This window comes from Euleptes europaea, chromosome 15 (genome assembly GCF_029931775.1).
Source record: "Euleptes europaea isolate rEulEur1 chromosome 15, rEulEur1.hap1, whole genome shotgun sequence".
NCBI lineage: Eukaryota > Metazoa > Chordata > Lepidosauria > Squamata > Sphaerodactylidae > Euleptes > Euleptes europaea.
This window is the reverse complement of record NC_079326.1, coordinates 12124432-12143955: the sequence shown is the minus strand read 5'-3', so window position 1 is coordinate 12143955 and position 19524 is coordinate 12124432. Positions and strand designations below refer to the sequence as shown.

The 19524-nt window shown below is 42.9% G+C and overlaps 1 protein-coding gene across 1 annotated transcript in view; it reads left to right on the top strand.

The window, feature by feature from the left end:
- ADCY5 (adenylate cyclase 5) overlaps positions 1–19524 on the top strand; it is a 288285-nt gene that overhangs the window by 255224 nt on the left and 13537 nt on the right. The window contains exons 12-15 of the mRNA XM_056861373.1: positions 2346–2433; positions 11295–11411; positions 13225–13389; positions 15055–15230. Coding sequence (XP_056717351.1) covers positions 2346–2433; positions 11295–11411; positions 13225–13389; positions 15055–15230 — 546 coding nt within the window. The remainder of the gene's footprint in view (positions 1–2345; positions 2434–11294; positions 11412–13224; positions 13390–15054; positions 15231–19524) is intronic.

Sequence of the window (19524 nt, the reverse complement as noted above, 5' to 3'; positions counted from 1 at the left end):
ATCCTGGCTGAAACAGGGAATAAAGGAGGGTAAAGCGACCGTGCATAAATGACCTGTGTGTGTGTAAAGTGCCGTCAAATTGCAGCTGCCTTATGGCAACCCCTTAGGGTTTTTAAGGCAAGAGACTAACAGAGGTGGTTTCCCATTGCCTTCCTCTGCACAGCAACCCTGGACTTCCTTGGTGGTCTCCCATCCAATTGTTAACCAGGGCTGACCCTGCTTAGCTTCTGAGATCTGACGAGATCAGGCTAGCCTGGGCCATCCAGGTCAGCCCCCCCCCCCCCCATTAACTAAGTAAACTCATATAAGTAAGTTGTGAAGTCTGCTGATGTTCAAGAGCTATAGATTTTTGCCAACTAGTTTCTTCTTCATCTTTCCAGTCTCCCAGGTGTTTCCTGTACAAGGAAGTGGTGAAAGTCAAGCTGTAGCCATGTACTCATGCCTTGGATGTGTTCCTGCCGTGTACATGTTCATGTGTTTTCTAAGATAAAGCTTTGATGGGTTCTGATGCTGAAATTCTTGAGGGAGGGGCAAAATGGTAGCTGTAGTTTTAGTATAATCAGCAGGAATGCCACAAAAGCCTGGTGAATAAATTAGCAAGTAGAATGGCTCTTTGTAGTCAGGAAAGAGCATGAAACCCAGCTGGCTTTCATGTGGTTAGCCTTAATGTTGCTGAGTGTGATAATCATTGCTGTTAAATTATGGATGAGGCAGAGCTGCAGGAGGGAGGAAAGTCTGCTTCATTTGTTGTCATTTTTTTAAAATAACAAGCCAATAAGAAAACTTGTTACCAATAAATTCTACAATCAAACTTGACAATATGTTCAAAATGGAACAGAAGGTTTTACTCCAAACTAGCCTTTCCAATGTGGGTCCCATGCTCTGTTGCATGGCGGCTGTGGAGCATACAATCAAGCACATGGTTACTATTGCTTGTGCAAGAGAGCAATTTTGCCTCCTTTATCCTGCACCACTATGATTGGGTCCTAAATCCTGTGCTGAAGCATCAACACTCGCTGGCCTTGCTGCCACCACCCCAGTTCTCAGTCCTGTGCAGGGCTGTTGTGTCATATGATGGGCTTTTTTTCAAGGTGGATAAGAGAACAACATGAGGGTGGTGAAAAGAGAGGTGTGGCTGCTGGTAGCTGATTTGCTCAATATTATTTGAATATTCTATTACAGTTCCTTAGTACCACTATAGCAAGTTAGCAGTGTGTGTAGAAAAGGGGTTTAATTGTATATTTAAAGGCAAAGTGGGACAGAGTTCCATGACTCTACTCCACATGAGTTACTGCTCCATGAACCTTTTATGGCAAACAAATAAAATACTATGGAGTTCACCTATGTGGCATGAAATACTGGCATCAACTACTTTGTTACTGGTGCAAACGTTAGCCATTAACAACCCAATCAATGACCTTGTTTGTTTATTCTCAAAGCACATATCTGTGATACAGATTTAAATTGGCTTCAGAGTTATTTTCTTGCCTCCAGGAAATATACCGTAGGAACATTAGTTCCATGGTGGCAGGGGTGTCTAAAATAGTGACAGTGCGGAATAATTGGCCCCAGACACACTACAGCCCTTTGGGGGAAGCTATGAAAATTAAACTGGGATGAGGGGCATAAATTCATGATGCAGGTAGACACTAACCCATGCTAATTTGTAAGTTCACCTTTTAATGATGTCCTCCCGTCCGTTTCTGTTGGGTTGGTGGTTGCCTTAATAATACAATGAACACAGTATGAACAATTGTAAATTGTTTTTGGATTTTTTTTTTTAATACAATCCATTCTACAGATTAATTGCATTGTGCTCGGCTGCAGTTGCTTCCATCTCAGATTCACAGAGCTGCCATCCAGGGTTATTGTTTTCCCTTATTGCTGGCTTGAGGATTGACCCGCTGTAATCAGTCTCCCATCAAAAAAGATTTCTCATCTCCTAGGGATCTCATTTCAGCAGGATAACATTTCCTATCACAGCTGTCATTTCTGTCTTTAATCATTGGCTGTGCTGATAATTTAAAGGAGAGTTGTGATCTGCTTTTGTGATCAGTATTTCTTCAGTATCATCTACCAGTGTAGGGCTGCCAATCTCCAGGTGGGGTTCCTGGATATCTCCTGGAATTAAAACTGTTCTCCAGATGACAGAAATCAGTTTCCTTGGATGAAGTGGCTGCTTTGGAGGGTGAAGCCCCTCCCCTCCCCAAACCCAGCTCTCCCCAGGCTCCAACCCCAAATTCCAGAAATTTCCCAACACAGCACTGACAACCCTATGCCAGTGGCTACACTGAACAATTTGTTATATATAGTCCACATAGCTATTTTTTGTTTGTTTGTTTCAGCTCCATGTTTATGCTGGGGTTTTACCTGACCAGTTTTGTGATCCTGACCACGGTGGTGTTTGTTTCAGTCATTTACTCCTGTGTAAAGGTAAGTAGAATCATGGAATCGTAGAGTTGGAAGGGACCACCAGGGTCATCTAGTCCAATGCCCTGCCCAGTGCAGGAAATTCACTACTACCTCCCCCCACACCCCCAGTGACCCCTACTCCATGTCCAGAAGATGGCCAAGATGCCCTCCCTCTCATCATCTGCCTAAGGTCATAGAATCAGCATTGCTGACAGATGGCCCTCTAGCCTCTGCTTAAAAACCTCCAGGGAAGGAGCGCTTACCACCTCCTGAGGAAGCCTAACTGTTAGAAATTTAAATTGTTTTCTTTAATATCAGTATAAATTAACCTGCCAGTCTTCACGGGTGGCTGTATTGAATTAGTTGTCGAATAAACTCTTCACCCTGGATTCTTTCTGTGTCTGTGTCTGTCTGTCTTGATCTTATCGGTCTACCAGTAGGGTGATCTGTTCATTTACACAATACATCTTTGGTCAACAATGACTGTTTATGGGAACCATATTTTTAATTGAAAAACAGCTGCAACAGTAGCACTATCATCTGACTTGAGGCCAAACTAGACAAGTTGTTAGAGTCTCATGACCTACCTAGTGTCTCTTTAAATGCCTACAAATAGCAGCTCTGGAGGGAGTGGTATGATTTGAACTGGGATTACAGTGCTGTTGCTGTTCATGCTGGATAGGATGCATCTCGTCTTGTTAGTCCTGTTTGCCTGAGAGACATAAGGGGCAGCAACTGAAAGACCCCCTGTTGCTGTTCAGGCTTGGGAGGAGACTTTGGGTCGCACAGGAGATTACGTAATGATGTGTGTCCTTGGGATCAGGAGCAATGCTTTGGGGCAGATGGGAAGCCCCTGAGGACTGAATCAAATGCTTGGGTCTTTGATTGCTGATCCCTACAATAGACATTCAAGATGTCAGTGTTTGAGAAAAACAGCACTGGTTCAAGCTGTTTTTCCCATCACTAAATTCATTCACATCTTCATGGCAGCTGCCTTAAGTACAACTGTCCCCTCCCCAAAGTCCTATTGAATTTTCATAGGTACTGATTTTTTCTTGATAAATCTCATTTTATGTTACTGGCTATACGATGCAGTAGAGCTGTACAGTGTGTTCACTGACAAATCTGAAAGACAGAATCCATACCTTCCCAGTATAGAGTAATAGAATCAAAGAGTTGGAAGGGCATCAGGGTCATCCAGTCCAGCCCCCTGCACAATGCAGGAAATTCACAACTACCTCCCCCTGCACCCCAGTGACTCCCTACTACATCCCCAGAAGATGGCAAAAAAAAAAAAAAAATCCTCCAGGCTCCCTGGCCAATCTGGCCTGGAGGAAAATTGCTTCCTGACCCCAAAGTGGTGATCGGCATTTCCCTGGGCATGTAAGAGAGGGCCATGAGAGCCAAAAACTGATTCAACCCTTCCTGCCCTCCCTCTAAGTACTTGAGTTGCTTGAGATAGATGACAGGTGATCATTTGCAAAGGTTTTATTTTGCTACTCAGTCAAGAGGAAACAATTTCCTTTATTACATATCTTCAAGGTTTTTATTTGCATGCTGCAATATTAATATTAGTTAATTAACTGATTAATCAGTGTCACTTTCAAGGATTCCCTCACTTTCTGTTTATGCCTTCTAAGGAGGAACATGTATTCATAGCACGTGATCTGATTATTAGAGAAGTAGGATTACTAGGTTTTGTAAAGAGGACTGTAAAAGTCCAAATCTGTCTGAAGGAACTTTCAGGCCTTAGTTTCTGAGTCTGAGGGACTTTCTGGAGGGATGCAGGGAGTCTGGATAATTAGAATGATAAGGGAAATACCTTGTTATTAACGACACTGCCCTTACTATGATGGCAGTAGTGCTCCACTTTTGCAAGAACCATTAGCCAGCTGAGATTTTTATATTTCTCCAGCTAAGGTTTAGCTCGGAGCTCCCCCAGTGTGGTGCCCATGGGTATCGTTGCATCTGCCAGTACTTCCCCTGGTGCTAGGGTTGCTAGCAGCTGGCAATGGGTGGGAGTCTGTGGTTGGGGGCGAGGACATGGGAGGACGCTGTGGTCATTATTCTTCCTTACAAAGGCCATTTTTGCCTGGTAATTAGCAGCGTGTTCCAGGCTTAATTGCCCCACGTATTTGTTTTAATTTTGCACACTGAGCTGTCATTCTGGAAGTGACTGTGAAACCGGAGCTTACCTGCTTCGCATTACTAAAGAGGCCATTTAACACAACCTTTGGTGTTTGCTGCAAAGAATCTCCCTCAAGGAACAATGCAAAACAACAGATGCGTGATAGCTATGCATATGCTAATGGATACGCAAACAGGAACAAAGGAGCAGGCGAGTTGGGGGAGTGGAACTTCTCCTTTTGCGTAGAAACTGTGAAAAGGCATTTTTAAAGTTGCATTTTAAAAAAGAGCTTTGAGCGAGCATCAAAACTGACCATGCAAAAATGGCCAAAGTGATGCTAAAGAGAAGGCAAGGGGTTTTCTTTATTTACTTATTTATTTACTTCATTTGTACCCTGCCTTTCTCCCCAGTGGGGACTCAAAGTGGCTTACACTGATCTCCTCTCCTCCATTTTATCCTCATAACAGCCCTATGAGGTAGATTTGGTTGAGAGAATATGATTGGTCCAAGGTCACACATCAAGCTTCCATGTCACACGTGGGGATTCAAACCTGGGTCTCCCAGATACTAGTCCAACACTCTTGACCACTACACCACACTGGCTTTAAAAATCTCCTCCCAAAATTATGGGGGTGCGATGGCAAATTGTATAAGGAACATCCATATCTTTGCTTGAAACAGTTTTTTATTTTCTTTCCAAGGGAAATTCCCCCCCCCCCAATAAATAGAAAATTATTACTTTGGCTAACAATTACTCAAATATACACACATTAACTTTTCAGTTGCCTTGCTATTTTGACTTTGTCACATAAGCTATGGACTATTGTCAGTAACCAAAAGTATGTTGTTGCAGGATGACAATTTCTGTTGACCCTCTCTGACTCGACTTCTGAATTTCTGAGATGAATTCTGCCATCCGTACTGTCTTAGCTTCCATCTCTAAGTGGGGGTGGAAAGTGCTGTCAAGTTTCAGGCAACTTAAGGTGACACCACAGAGTTTTCAAGGCAAGAGATGAACAGAGGTGGTTTGCCATAGCCTGCCTCTGTATAGCAACCCTGGCCTTCCATGGTGGTCTCCACTCCAAGTAATGGTGTAGTGGTTAAGAATAGTGGGCTCTAATCTGGAGAACTGGGTTTGATTCCTCACTCCTCCACATGAGCAGCAAGCTGTAATCTGGTGAAACGGACTGGTTTCCCCACTCCTACACACGAAGCCAGCTGGGTGACCTTGGGCTAGTCACAGTTCTCTAGAACTCTCTCAGCCTCACCTACCTCACAAGGTGTCTGTTGTGGGGAGAGGAAGGGAAGGAGATTGTAAGCAGGTTGGTTTCTCCTTAAAAGGTAAAGAAAGTCAGCATATAAAAACCAGCTCTTCTTCTTCTAGTAACCAGGGCCGACCCAGTTTGGAAGCTAGATCAGGCTAGCCTGGGCCACCTCTAACTATTTGCTAATTAAAAAGACCCCACCCCATCTCGCCAAAAATAATACAGTAAAAAATGTAGCAACTAAAATACCAAGTAGGTTTAAGGTGTGCTGCAATTCATTCTTAGAGAAAAAAACCACTAGGTTGGTGACCCGCTTGATCCTCCCATTTTCAGGGGCAATTTGAGGATTTGCTTTGGTCATCCATGCTAGTAAGAAAGATTGTGTGTTTGAACGTAGTGAGGTGTAACAGTTAAAAATCACTTCTGTTATACCTTCTCTGACGACTTGGTGGTTTTTGTTTGTTCTGTCCTGCTGCACAATTCGAGTGATTGAATGGCCCTTGGTATTATAACAACCTGTGTAAAATTCAAAAAAAGGTTGCCCCATATCAGGTCCTGAAAGGTTTATTTCTTGTGATCTCCACTCCTTTGCATCTTCAGTTTCCATAGCGATGCCAACCAGCTAAGTGTCCTCAGTTCCCTTTCCCCATTCTTTATGGTTGCTATCTTTTTGATATGAAAACGTTCACTTCCTGGGTCAGACCAGCAAGGTGAAACGAGGCAAGAACCTGGCATGTTGGAGATGGGAACAGGACAGAACAAGACCCTGGCATAATCTATAATTTAATGGGATTTTTCATCCACTCCCTCAGAACATAATTGTGTTGGGGGTTTTTTTTCCTAATGCTGGTAGATATTCCTGCTGCTCTTCCCAATAAGATCCTAGTGCAGCTTTTGTTACTGACCCACATATGGTTCTGCCCCTTTCTGTTGTTGCTGGTATACCTTGTCTTTTGGCTGGAATCTCCCTCACCTCTTTATAGCGTGTACTGCCTGGCCTTTCTGTACTATTTGTCCCAAGGGGGTGCTTAGTGGTAAAACTGATCTCAGATAGGTGAACAAATGGTTATGTAAAATTTTGACCCTGCTCAAATAGTTTTCAAAAATTATTATTTAGAAAATGAATACGCCACCTCTTCAGAGATGCAAAAGAGGGAAAGTTATTGGCCACAATCCAACACAGTCTTAAATGTGCTTTAGCTCCACTAAATGCATTGCCCCCTCTCTACAGCACTGCTGAATCATGCCCTTTCTGCTTTCATCAACCAAAGGAATCAGTGTCTAGGGTTTCCCTCCCTATCTGTCCATTTTGTAAAATAAGTGTGTGTCACACTGTACTGGAAAGTAAATAATCAGATGTTGGGCCAGAGTGGTGGATGTCGACAGCAATGTGGAGTGGGGTTTGTTTGTTTTTTGGAAGAATTTGCAAGTTGTTTGAGAAGTTTCCCGGCAGTATATCCTCAAGTCTGTGAAATGCCAACCTTCCAAACCCATCAAGTGTCCACCCAGCTGTTCTTACAAAAGTCTCCCATCATAAATTGTCACTGCTTTCTCAACCTTCTACCTGTTCTCATATTTTATATCCTAGTGCTTTACTCACAGTCCACATTCCTGAATAGTGTAAGGGAAATTCTTATCACAAAATTGTTGCCATGCTTTTTACATTACATTTTTGATTTGACATATTTTGAGTTTTGCATTTTAGTTATTCATTTGTGAAAAACGATTACCCACTGATTTAAAAAAAAAAACAAGATTTTTTTCCTCAAAAAAATCTGACACATTTCCAAGGTCTGGAGTATAATAAATGTCTAAATAATATCAACCAATAAGAATTTTAAATATTCTTGATGTGCTTCAGAGCTGGATGAGAGGCAGAAAAGCCAGGCACTCCTTAAATGTAAGGTAAAGGTCCCCTGTCCAAGCATTGTGTCATTCCTGACCCATAGGGTGACGTCACATCCCGACGTTTACTAGGCAGACTATGTTTACAGGGTGGTTTGCCAGAGCCTTCCCCAGTCATCTTCCCTTTACCCCCAGCAAGCTGGGTACTCATTTTACCGACCTCGGAAGGATGGAAGGCTGAGTCAACCTTGAGCCGGCTACCTGAAACCGACTCCCGTTGGGATCGAACTCAGGTCGTGAGCAGAGCTTGGACTGCAGTACTGCACCTTACCACTCTGCGCCAACGGGCTCCTAGGCACTCCTTACAGTGACCCAAAACCTGAAAGCAGCTACCAAAGCAGCAAATAATTTACAGTGCAGCCCTAAGCAGAGTTGCCTTCTTCAGTCCATGGAGTCAGTAGGCTTAGAAAGGGATAACTCTGCTTAGGACTGCTTGCTAGTGATGAACTCACCTACAAAAGCAGGGCCAGGTTTTTTTTTAATCTTATTTTTTTATACCACGGAATCCTAGCCTACTTTTCTCCCTGCTCAATCCGCTCCCTTTCTGTTCTCCCTTTCCCTTGCTTGAAGACAAATATCTATTAGTCTTGGATGCATCAAGCTTGAAGACATTCAGCATTGCTGCAGGGTTGTTGCTCTCTCCCTTTATAACAGGCAGCAGCTAATCAGTGCTTCTGTCATCAGTTTCGTAATTATGCTTGTGTAGGAAGCGGTGCACTAGCAAAATGTGATCCCTCAAACTGTGCAGGAAGAAAGAGGAGCAAAAAGGTGGGGGGCCAGCATGATTAGTCATCACGAAGTAGCAGCATGCAAACCATTTCTCATTATCCTCTAAAACACATCTCTTAGAAGGCAGGTTGGTGCAGTAATAATGATGGATTTTTGTGCTCTTTGTGTATGTCTAAGCTTCCTGACAAGGGACAGAATTGGGGAGATGAAATGCACACTCAGTAGGGAAGCTATATCAGGGATGTTGAACTCATTTGTTGCAAGGGCCGAATAGGACATAAATGTCATTTGGTTGGGTAGGGCCATGTGTACCATAAAATTTAATGCCAGGTACCAGAGATACAAACTTTATAGAAGACACAGGCAAAGCCAATTAAGGATATTATTTTTACTTAAAATGCAAACATGCTTAAAACAATAACACACAGTATTTTCTTTTATTTAACAGTCTTTTATAATTGACACCTTTTGCTCTGAACTACTGGGGGAGGGTGGCTGCCTGAGCTGATGAGACAGCAGCGTTTCCCCCTATATTTCTTTTATGGGGAAAGAAAGTAAAGCATGGGCAAAACAATCCCCAAACATTAACAGTTCTATGAAGAAAAGAGAGTAAAGGATTAAAACTTCAGACAGAACACTTCTGTTTCCAAGGGACTGACACACAGGAAAGGAAACAAAAACAAAATAAATGCCATTGAAATCCCACCTTTCCACAAGGCCATAATCTATTTAATTTAATAGACTCACATGTCTGCCTTTCGCATATGCACACCAAGACAGGGAGAGAGGCAGACCGGCAGTTTTTATTTGTTTATATTTTTTTATTTTATTCAATTTATACCCCATCCTCCCCCGACAAAAAGTCGGGCTCAGGGCAGCTTCCAACAATAATCCCATTCATAATTTACAAATTCCAAAAATCACAACATCATATGCTTAAAATAATAATGGTCATAGGATCAAGACTCAGCTCAGTGCAAGGAATGAGGCCTGGCTTGAAGCTGCAGAATAAGCTGATGCTGATAACAGAGAAAAGACCTGAACACATGGTTGTTAATCATCAGAGTCTGCTTGGAGCAGGCGACATCAAGGTTGAGTTTAAAAATGTGTCCAAGTAGGAGAATCGGGAGCAGGATTCTGTCAAAGTGACTGCACTGAATGCATGCGTTGGTGACAGAAAAGCTGTTGGAGGAATCCAGGTAGTCAACATTATAGTTCAAGTGGAAAGGTTTTTCTGTGAAATTTTGGGTTGTGTTGTATAACTGTACAGCAAATTGGAATGCACTGTGCTCCTGGACTGCATTTCCTATATTGCAACTCCTATATTGATGATGTTTGGAAATCCTCCCAGATACTCTCTCAGAAATCCTCCCAGATACTCTCTCAGAAGGCCCACCAGCAAAAGGAAGGAGTTGGAGGCACGGGCTGCCCCATTTTTTTAAAGCCCCTGCAGTTCAGTTCCTAAAACGAAACTGACAAGACGGACATGGGCGCAACAGCGGCGACCGGGCTGAGAAGGCTCTGAAAACTCCTGCTGGTGGGATCCCCCCTTTCCCCCCCAACCTTTTTGCTCCCCCCTTCACCCCTTCACTTATTGGCTTGCAAGCATCAGGTTGGTAATACAACCCTGCAGCAAGACCCCCCCCTCGCCCCCAAGCAGGGAACTTCTCCCCCTCCAAGCAAAGATGGTGGGTAGACAGTGAATCAAAAATTTAGGAGGGCTCCCTCCTCCCTGTTGCTCCCTTGAACAAGTCGCACACGCAAAACCCCAAACCATTCTGGTCTTGAAGGCATTTTTTTCTTAAATGGCAACAGGGCTGACAAAGTGTTCTGGATAACTTGAAAGCTTGCCCCAGCAAGGCCCACGGGTGGCTTTTAAGTGCCCCCGGATCCTCTAAAGAGCAACAGTGGGTGAGAAAGGAAGGAGAAACCGGCCCTACACTCCTAGCACCACCATCCCCCTCCAGGTGAAGCTGGCAGAGTCCGACACAACGCCCAATGGCATCCAGCCACCTGGCCTATTCTGTTCAAGCTCATTGGGCCCAGATCAGGACTGGGAGCGGGGAGGCTGCCTGAGCTGGCTTGTAGGCCCAATAGAAGTTCTGAACAGGCCAGATCCGGCCCACAGGCTGTATCTTTGATACCCCTGAGCTATATGGTTCTGTATATTCTAGAAGGACCTATTTCGTTTCTCTTCAGGTTTATTCCATTTATAAAATGGATGGGAATTTGTTTCTAAATCTGGTGGAGGAAGGGGAAGCAACTGGAGAAAAGACAGTTCCTTGAGCCCACCAGCCCAGGACTTGAATATCAGATACAATTGCTTCAGGGGATCCGAATCAACTGGCCTATCATATACTCTCTCAGACATGGTTTATTTTATTTATGGTTATGGTTATTTTGTCCATAGTTCAAAACATAGGCATTTAGGGTTCCCAACTCTGTCTCAGAAAATGCCTCAGAGATTTTGGGTACCTGTAACTGTGGTGGGCAAAGTTTGGGAAATATGTGATGTCAATTCCAGGTGATGTTCTAGGCTGCCACTTCTGCTTTCTATGGTCTTTACCATAGAGACTAGGGAACATTCCTAGAGTGCCACTATATGGAGGCCATTTTTTCCTGATCCTCAATTCTCGGGGGCAGGAAATTGGGACTATGGACCTCACTTTCCACCCCAGGGGAGTAAATAGGCCTAGTTTATAAGCACAGGTAATTCACATCCCTGATCACCAAATGTTCTTAGTTTTTCAATGGGAGATCAGCATTTGAGCTTGTTAAAACATTTTGGTCTTCAGTTTATGAGGTAGTTATACATAATCGTGATTTCAAATATCTCTTTTCCCTTTTATCTCCAGCTTTTCCCAGCTCCACTCCAGACTCTCTCAAGGAAAATTGTTCAGTACAGGACCAATAACACCATAGTTGGAGTCATCACCATTACACTAGTTTTCCTGTCAGCCTTTGTCAACATGGTATGATATACTTTTCCTTTGTTGGCTTAGTTGCACTGTGATATATCAGTGTCCTGAACTGTGGAATGCAAAAGACACAAGTTTGTTAGTCTCAATGCGATCTTGCTTGAAAAAACTTGAAAGATGGGGTGAATGCCTCTGATGGAGAATTAGTGGCGATTTTTATCTACTGCTAAAAGGTGTGTCCCCTTCTCTTAGCAAAAACCAGATCCTCCTTCTCTGATAGAGTGGTTTAAGAGAGTTTGGTCACCTGTTTGTGTGTCTTAATTGGCATGTTTTAAAAGATTAGTAAAAATTAATAATCTGACAAGTTTGTATAAAAATGGATTTTATTCATTGATTATTGGAACACAAGATTTCAGGAAAATATTCAACCATTTAGTTCTTTTTAAAAATTTGCTATGAAGAAGAATCCTTTAATTATATGACCTTTTCTGTACACTGGCATTACTTCTGATTTTCTTTGGAAGTGATCCACAAGCATTGGAATTGGATTAGGCGGGGTTATTCTACACATCTGCAGTTGTGGAATCAGTTTATTTTCTTCTGCGCATGGCTTAATTAATGAGGGTTTTCAAGGGAAAACCCCCATTAATTAAGTATTTTTTTAAATGCTCTAAAATAACAATATATTGCTAAAGCATTGGGACACAGGCTTAGCAGATTCTCTGAATTCCCAGTTTTAATTTTTTTTAAGTAAGTCTTTAGCCTCTTGCCTTGTGGAGATACAAACAAAAATATCTCTTTGAGAGAAGATGTTAGAGATTTGCTTTATTAAAGTGAAAGCTGGGAATTCAGCGAACATGTTTAGACTACATTGTGACACCACAGCTTTATATCGCTATTTTAAGCCTTTTTTTTAAATTGAGAGGGAGTGGTTTAACAATGACAACAGTCCAATCATTGAAAAGTGGGGTGGAGGTGAGTGGGACAAAGAAAACGGATAGAAACATTTGTCACTAGGAAAAAGCCAACTCAAAATCAGCTTCCAGAAAAACATCAGGGTAAAAATGGTCTCAAAAGAACCAGAAAAAAACTGGGGAAAACAAAGAAGTAAAAACTAAAGGTGCAAAAATGCCTGTGGAAATCAGCGGATAAACCGAAGCAGTATAGGACCAGTATTGGTGAAAAACTCCCATGCGGAAAAGCCCTGGGCGAATTATTTTGTAGAACATAGGGAATAACATTTATATTCTTTGCTGTATTTATCATTCAGTATTACTTTGTGTTTATAATAACTTTAAAAAACAGCTTAGCTCTTACTAGGTTAGTTTCAAGTCACAGTCAAATTTTTATTTTCCTTCTAATCAGCCTAATGAACAATTTAAGATTGCTAAGAAGATTGACCAACTGTGTATCTGTGAAATGTCTTAAGTATCAAATGCCTCCATTTCCTGGTTGTTCAACAGAATTTTGCAGACTAGAAGACTAAGCCTATCCGGATTGGTGCACTTAGGCATGTCAGGAAACTTGTCCTGAATTTGGCACTTCCTGAGAATTCCCAATGCCAATGGTGCATGAATGAAGTAAACTAGACAAGATAACACTTTGGTTGTGCAAAGAGGCAGTTGGTGCTTTGTGAAGCAAATCGAAGTGCATGCTTGCTAATTAGTCTCTATTGTGACTTCTATTTATTTGTGTTGGTGATTTGTATAATTAAGCCCAAGATTGTTCTGGCTGGGGAAGTTTCCTGGTGTGAAGAAGTACTTTTTAGCACACCTCCACTGTGAAGTCTTCCATGACTGCTCTTGTTAAAGTTTGCTTTGTCCTTCCCCTTGCCTTTGTTTCATGTTAGTTTCTTGCTTTTTGTCAGTTCACATGCAGCACTGTAGACCTCCTCAGGTGTGTGGCTGCAGAGTACAACATCACCCCGCATCAGGTGAATATGTGCCATATCAGCTATTCTGCCTCCAATTACAGCCTGGGAACAGCACAAGGGTTCTGTGATAGCTCTCAGCCTAGCTGCAACTTTCCAGAGGTATTCCTTTGAAGCTGTGTTTACATGTGTGTATGTGAGTACTTCTGTTTAGTGAAAAAAGGTTGTGATCTTACTTTCTCATGAAGCTGCCTTTATTGAATTGAGCAGTTGCCCCACCGAGCCCTCTATTGCTCATGCAGATTCACAGCAGCTCTCTTCCAGGAGAACTTTTCGAGCATTGCTACCTCAGCTACTTCTAACTACCAATGCTCAGAATTAAACTAGGACCTTCTGTATACAGTGGTCTCTGCCACTTAGCTTGGGTCGCTCCTTAGGTAATGTGTAGGTCTAATTTGACATTATGCAGAATGACTGGACTTTAGTCTGCAGGGAGGACGTACACACTGAAAAATATGTACATTTTTATGGAGCAGATTCAGCATGAAGAAATGGGAAATGGAACAGACATGGACTCATGGGTTTGAGTTGAACAAGGGAGAAGCAACAGCAAAATCTAGCAGGAAAAGTGACACGTAACTCCCATAAATAAATAAATAAATAAATAAGGAATGTGAAGTCAAAGCAGCAGTTTTGTGAAATTTGGTAGCATACCTGTTGAGAAATGTGTTCCCTGCCTTGCATTCAGCCACTTCAGGCCACCATCTCATTCTGTGTAATGTGTGGGATGGGTCTTAAAGTAGCCTGCAGGCATCACACAAGATTAGAGGTGACAAAATCATTAAGTGCTCTTTTCAACAAATGCAGATTAAATAATCAACTGCTGTGAATATATGTGCACATGCTCCAGGGTGGACTTTTAAAAGGAATGGCTGGCTTTCTCAGAACAATTGGTACTTTCCTGTATGGATACAACATGTCTCCAAACATATTGTAGGAAAGGGAGCAGGTTTTTAAAAGGGAAGTTCTTTAGTAGTGAAATGACAGCCACTTAGGGGAGCCCATGGTTTCTCTGAGGAATAAATGTGTTTACCTTTCCTATATTGTTTTTGAATGCTTCTTAACATGCTTCTTAACACCCTGAGCCCGGCCTTCGGCTGGGGAGGGCGGGGTATAAATTGAATAATAATTGAATAATAATAATAGTAATAGTCAGGTTTACTCAGTTTCTGGTGGAATTGGAGCTATGATTGCTGATTCTGGGTTGGGAAATTCCTAGAGATTTTGGAAGTAGTGCTTGGAGAGAGTGGGAGGGGAGGGACCTCAGTGGGGTATAATGCAATATAGTCCACCCTCCAAAGCAGCAATTTTCTCTAGGGAAGCAGCTCTCTGTAGTCTGGAGATCCGTTATAATTCTGGGAGATCTCCAGGCCCCACCTAGAGGTTGGCAGCCTTTAATGGAGCTCATGGAACCAAAAGAAAGGCAGTACCCCAGTGTGACTCACCAAGCTGAATATATCCCTCCATCCATTGGCTGTGGACTACTTAAGCCCCACAACGCCAGTGAGGTTCAGTACATGTTTGTGGCATTTGGGATGTTGAGTCACAAGTTGTACAGGCTTGCTGTATGCCCTGATGGGTTGGCCTTCCTCTTACTCTTAATGCCCAATGAAATTGATGAGTACTCATTTGTAACTGGGGTTCTTCCTTCTTAACATGTATTTGCTTCTCTGCTCAATTGGCATTTGCTCTCCCTTATTGATTTTCCTCCTCTTTTCTTTCCTTTTTCCTCATCCTCTCTCATCTCCCACCATCGCCTCAATATAGTATTTTACCTACAGTGTCTTATTGAGCCTCCTAGCCTGCTCTGTGTTCCTTCAGATCAGCTGCATTGGGAAACTCATTCTGATGTTGATCATCGAATTTATCTATGTTCTCATCGTAGAAGTGCCAGGGGTTACCCTCTTTGATAATGCAGATCTCCTGGTTACAGCCAATGCCATGTAAGTGGATATAAGGAAGTATATTTAAACTCTTATCAGTGCATTTCATCCATCAGGGTACTGGGGGTCAAGATTGAAGCCTAACTGCCTCAAACAGCAGATGGGCCAGTAAATCTGTGTGTTGGATCCAGACTGGTGTTCCTGTGGGTGCAAGGACTTCCATCAGTAGAATGTGTTTTCCCACCGCAGCCTTAAATGCCCCTGAAGTCCTGTTCCTAGAGCCAGAAACAGGATTTCAGGGGCCATTTTGGGCTGCTGCAGCGGCAGAGAAGACATCACATTCTGCAGTGTAAGTCCTTGCACTTGTGGAAACTTTAGTCTAGATCCAAGCCTTTACCTGGACTTCATCAGTTCTGATGGGAAGTGAGGGCTCATGTGATTTATTGCTCTTCCATAGAGCAAAATCTTTCCATATATGAATCTCAGCGTTGAGGAGAAAGGTTTTCACCTAGGCTTTTCCCTGGCATATCATTTTCATGTGTAGAGAATTCTTTTGCATGGGAAAACATTCAATCAGATGAATTTCCACTTGTTGTCTGAAGGGTAGTGTGAACTTGTAGTTAGATTGTCAGGTTAGGACTGAATTCAAAATCCCCCTTATGATCACTAAGCTCAGGATTACCAACTCCAGGCGAGGAAATTCCAGGGGGTGTTTGGGGGGTGGGGTGGAGCCTGCATAGGGTAAGGATCTTAGTGGGGAATAATGCCATAGAGTCCACCCACCAAAGCATCCATTTTCTCCATGGGAACGGATCTCTGTAGTCTGGGGATAAATTGAATTCTGGGATGTCTCCAGGCCTCACCTGGAGGGTGGCAACCCAGCAAAGCTCTGTGGGTGACCCTGGAGCATTTGCTTTTCCTTCCTAAGCTTAGCCTACTTTTGAAGGTTATTGTTTAGATAAAATAGAGAAGGGCAGAAACCTTTGTATGGTGCACTGTAAACCTTGGAACAAGGGCAAGTTTCAGATTATGATGTAAATTGTGGTAGGTTCTTGTAGGTTATTCGGGCTGTGTAACCGTGGTCTTGGAATTTTCTTTCCTGACGTTTCGCCAGCAACTGTGGCAGGCATCTTCAGAGTAGTAACACTGAAGGACAGTGTCTCTCAGTGTCAAGGGTGTAGAAAGAGTAATATATAGTCAGAAAGGGGTTGGGTTTGAGCTGAGTATTGTCCTGCAAAAGTATTGTCCTGTAAGTATCAAGATAATGTGCTAATGAGGGTATGGTATGTTAATATGGAACCATTGTATCCTGAAGTGATCTGTTAATGTGTGTAATCCAAAACTAATCTGTATGGCTATTGTTGAATGTTGTCTTTGTCTGGAGGTGTTTCAGGGCAGGAAGCCAAGCCTTATTCATTCTTAAACTCTCCTCTTTTCTGTTAAAGTTGTGCTGATGTTTGTGAATTTCAATGGCTTCTCTGTGCAATCTGACAAAATAGTTGGTAGAATTGTCCAGTCTTTCAGTGTCTTGGAATAAGACCCTGTGTCCTGTTTGTGTCAGTCCATGTTCAGCCACTGCTGATTTCTCAGGTTGGCCAAGTCTGCAGTATCTTTCATGTTCTTTTATCCTTGTTTGTATGCTGCGTTTTGTGGTCCCGATGTAAACTTCTCCACAACTGCAAGGTATACGATATACTCCTGCAGAGGTGAGGGGGTCTCTTTTGTCTTTTGCTACGATCAGCAAAAGACAAAAGAGACCCCCTCACCTCTGCAGGAGTATATCGTATACCTTGCAGCTGTGGAGAAGTTTACATCGGGACCACAAAACGCAGCATACAAACAAGGATAAAAGAACATGAAAGATACTGCAGACTTGGCCAACCTGAGAAATCAGCAGTGGCTGAACATGGACTGACACAAACAGGACACAGGGTCTTATTCCAAGACACTGAAAGACTGGACAATTCTACCAACTATTTTGTCAGATTGCACAGAGAAGCCATTGAAATTCACAAACATCAGCACAACTTTAACAGAAAAGAGGAGAGTTTAAGAATGAATAAGGCTTGGCTTCCTGCCCTGAAACACCTCCAGACAAAGACAACATTCAACAATAGCCATACAGATTAGTTTTGGATTACACACATTAACAGATCACTTCAGGATACAATGGTTCCATATTAACATACCATACCCTCATTAGCACATTATCTTGATACTTACAGGACAATACTTTTGCAGGACAATACTCAGCTCAAACCCAACCCCTTTCTGACTATATATTACTCTTTCTACACCCTTGACACTGAGAGACACTGTCCTTCAGTGTTACTACTCTGAAGATGCCTGCCACAGTTGCTGGCGAAACGTCAGGAAAGAAAATTCCAAGACCACGGTTACACAGCCCGAATAACCTACAAGAACCAATGAACTCTGACCGTGAAAGCCTTCGACAATATTTTTAAATTGTGGTAGATTAGCAACAAGGTTTTACTGCCTCATCTGCTGCTTGTGAAAACTATGCTTGAGGGTATGGAAAAGAGGGGCCTTGTGCTTGAGCGTTGTTCCAAGCAAGTCTTCCCTGTACATTAAGATCCTTTCATGGTTCTTCCTGTGTGTTCCATTTTGTTGGTATCTTGATTTGAAGATCTCACCTAAGTGTTTGTGGTGTTTCCCCCTTGGAGAGAAAAAGGTAGCAATGAGGGGAGAGACCACCCACCCCTCTACATCTAGAGCTTTGGGGGATCCATAGGTGGAAATGGATGCGCTCAAGAAAGAAGTTAGCCAGTCAGCTCAGCAACGCTCGTACCCTGCCCCAAAGTCTCACACAAAAAGTTGCCAATGCCAGGCAGAACTAAGCTGTCGGCATGCAGGTTTCATAGCGCTTTAAAGCATGGTAACCTTCCAAGGCTAGGAAAGAGTAAGCATATCCCACATGCAGAGGCAGCCTAATGTTCTGCACTTTGTCACCTGAGAGAAATTGTTACACTTACTTAAAGTAAGTGGTAAATCACATGGCTGGTCTTATGAAAATGCATGCTCAGGCAGTGGCAGAGCTATAGAAATGTAGAAACCCCACCGGCAGTAATGTGCTCCCACTGGCAGTCAGCATTTTCATAACCACCAGGATTTAATTGTCACCAGTGGCATTATTCACACTTGTAAGTTCAGAGTGGTTGGTTATATCCCACATGGAGGAAAAATATGCCTACAGTTCTTCCTGCCCGTACTCCAAGTCCTGCTCCCTCGTCTCCAGTAGTGTTAGGTAATAGATACGAACCTTTCAACTTATATTCAAAACCTATTTAAGGTCTGTTGAGATCTACTCATTTGCAAGTAAACAGTAGGCTAGATTTGCAGCTCTGCAGCGTCCCGTGGCAGGATATAGAGTCCCGCTTCTCTGTCTCTATATTACAGACATGGCAAGTCACACAAGCTCTCCAAAGTCTCCTAACTATCATGAGAAATCAGGGGTCCCACAAGGAAACCCCTGCATTTCCATTGCCCTGCTCTATCTGCCTTTTCTTTAACGTGCCCCCAGTTGGCAGACAGAGGTATGTTGTCCGGGTTTCCTCTGGTCCCACAAATGGAGGAAGGCCAGAAATCTGACACAGCTATTTATCTTGTGAGGCTAAGAAAGAGAAAGACAGAGACAGAGATAATCATGTATGTATGCAGCCAGCTCAAAACTGATGCATGCTTATAAACGACAGTGAAGTGGGTACCTCTCCCACCATTTCCAGTGATAAGTGAAAGAAAAGAAACGATCACAAATGGGGTTGGTGAAGTGGTTACACCACAATAGGATAATGCTACCTTGGAGGCCAGCGACACTGGGAAAGGATTTGTATACACACACCAAGGAAGTTACCTTGTATTGTCAGGCTGTCAGTCCATCTAGCTCAGTATTGTTTATTCCAATGGACAACTGCTCCCCAGGCTCTCAGACAGGGGAAAAGCCTTTCTTGACACCTGTTACCTGAGATCCTTTAACTGGTGGTGTCAGGAATCAGACCTGGGACCTTCTACAGGCAAAGCAGGTGATCTACCACTGCACCCAATATAAACACAGGATCACTTCTTTTAAATGTGATCTGGGGTAGCAGGCAAACAGCCTTGCCACAGCTGTTCCTACAGCTGGTAACCTATGAACTGAGGCAAAAGTATCACAGTCTGATTGTGTGAGAGAGTAGGTTATCTAGACCCTCATTTGATCTTCAGAACCCCCTCTGACTGTTTGAAATGACGGCTTGGAGAATGAGTGTGAGAATAGAAGCTAGGAGGAGTGCTCACATTTATTCTGGTAAAAATCCATTCAAAGCAGCTTGTTCGCTTTTCCTAATTATCAGCAGTA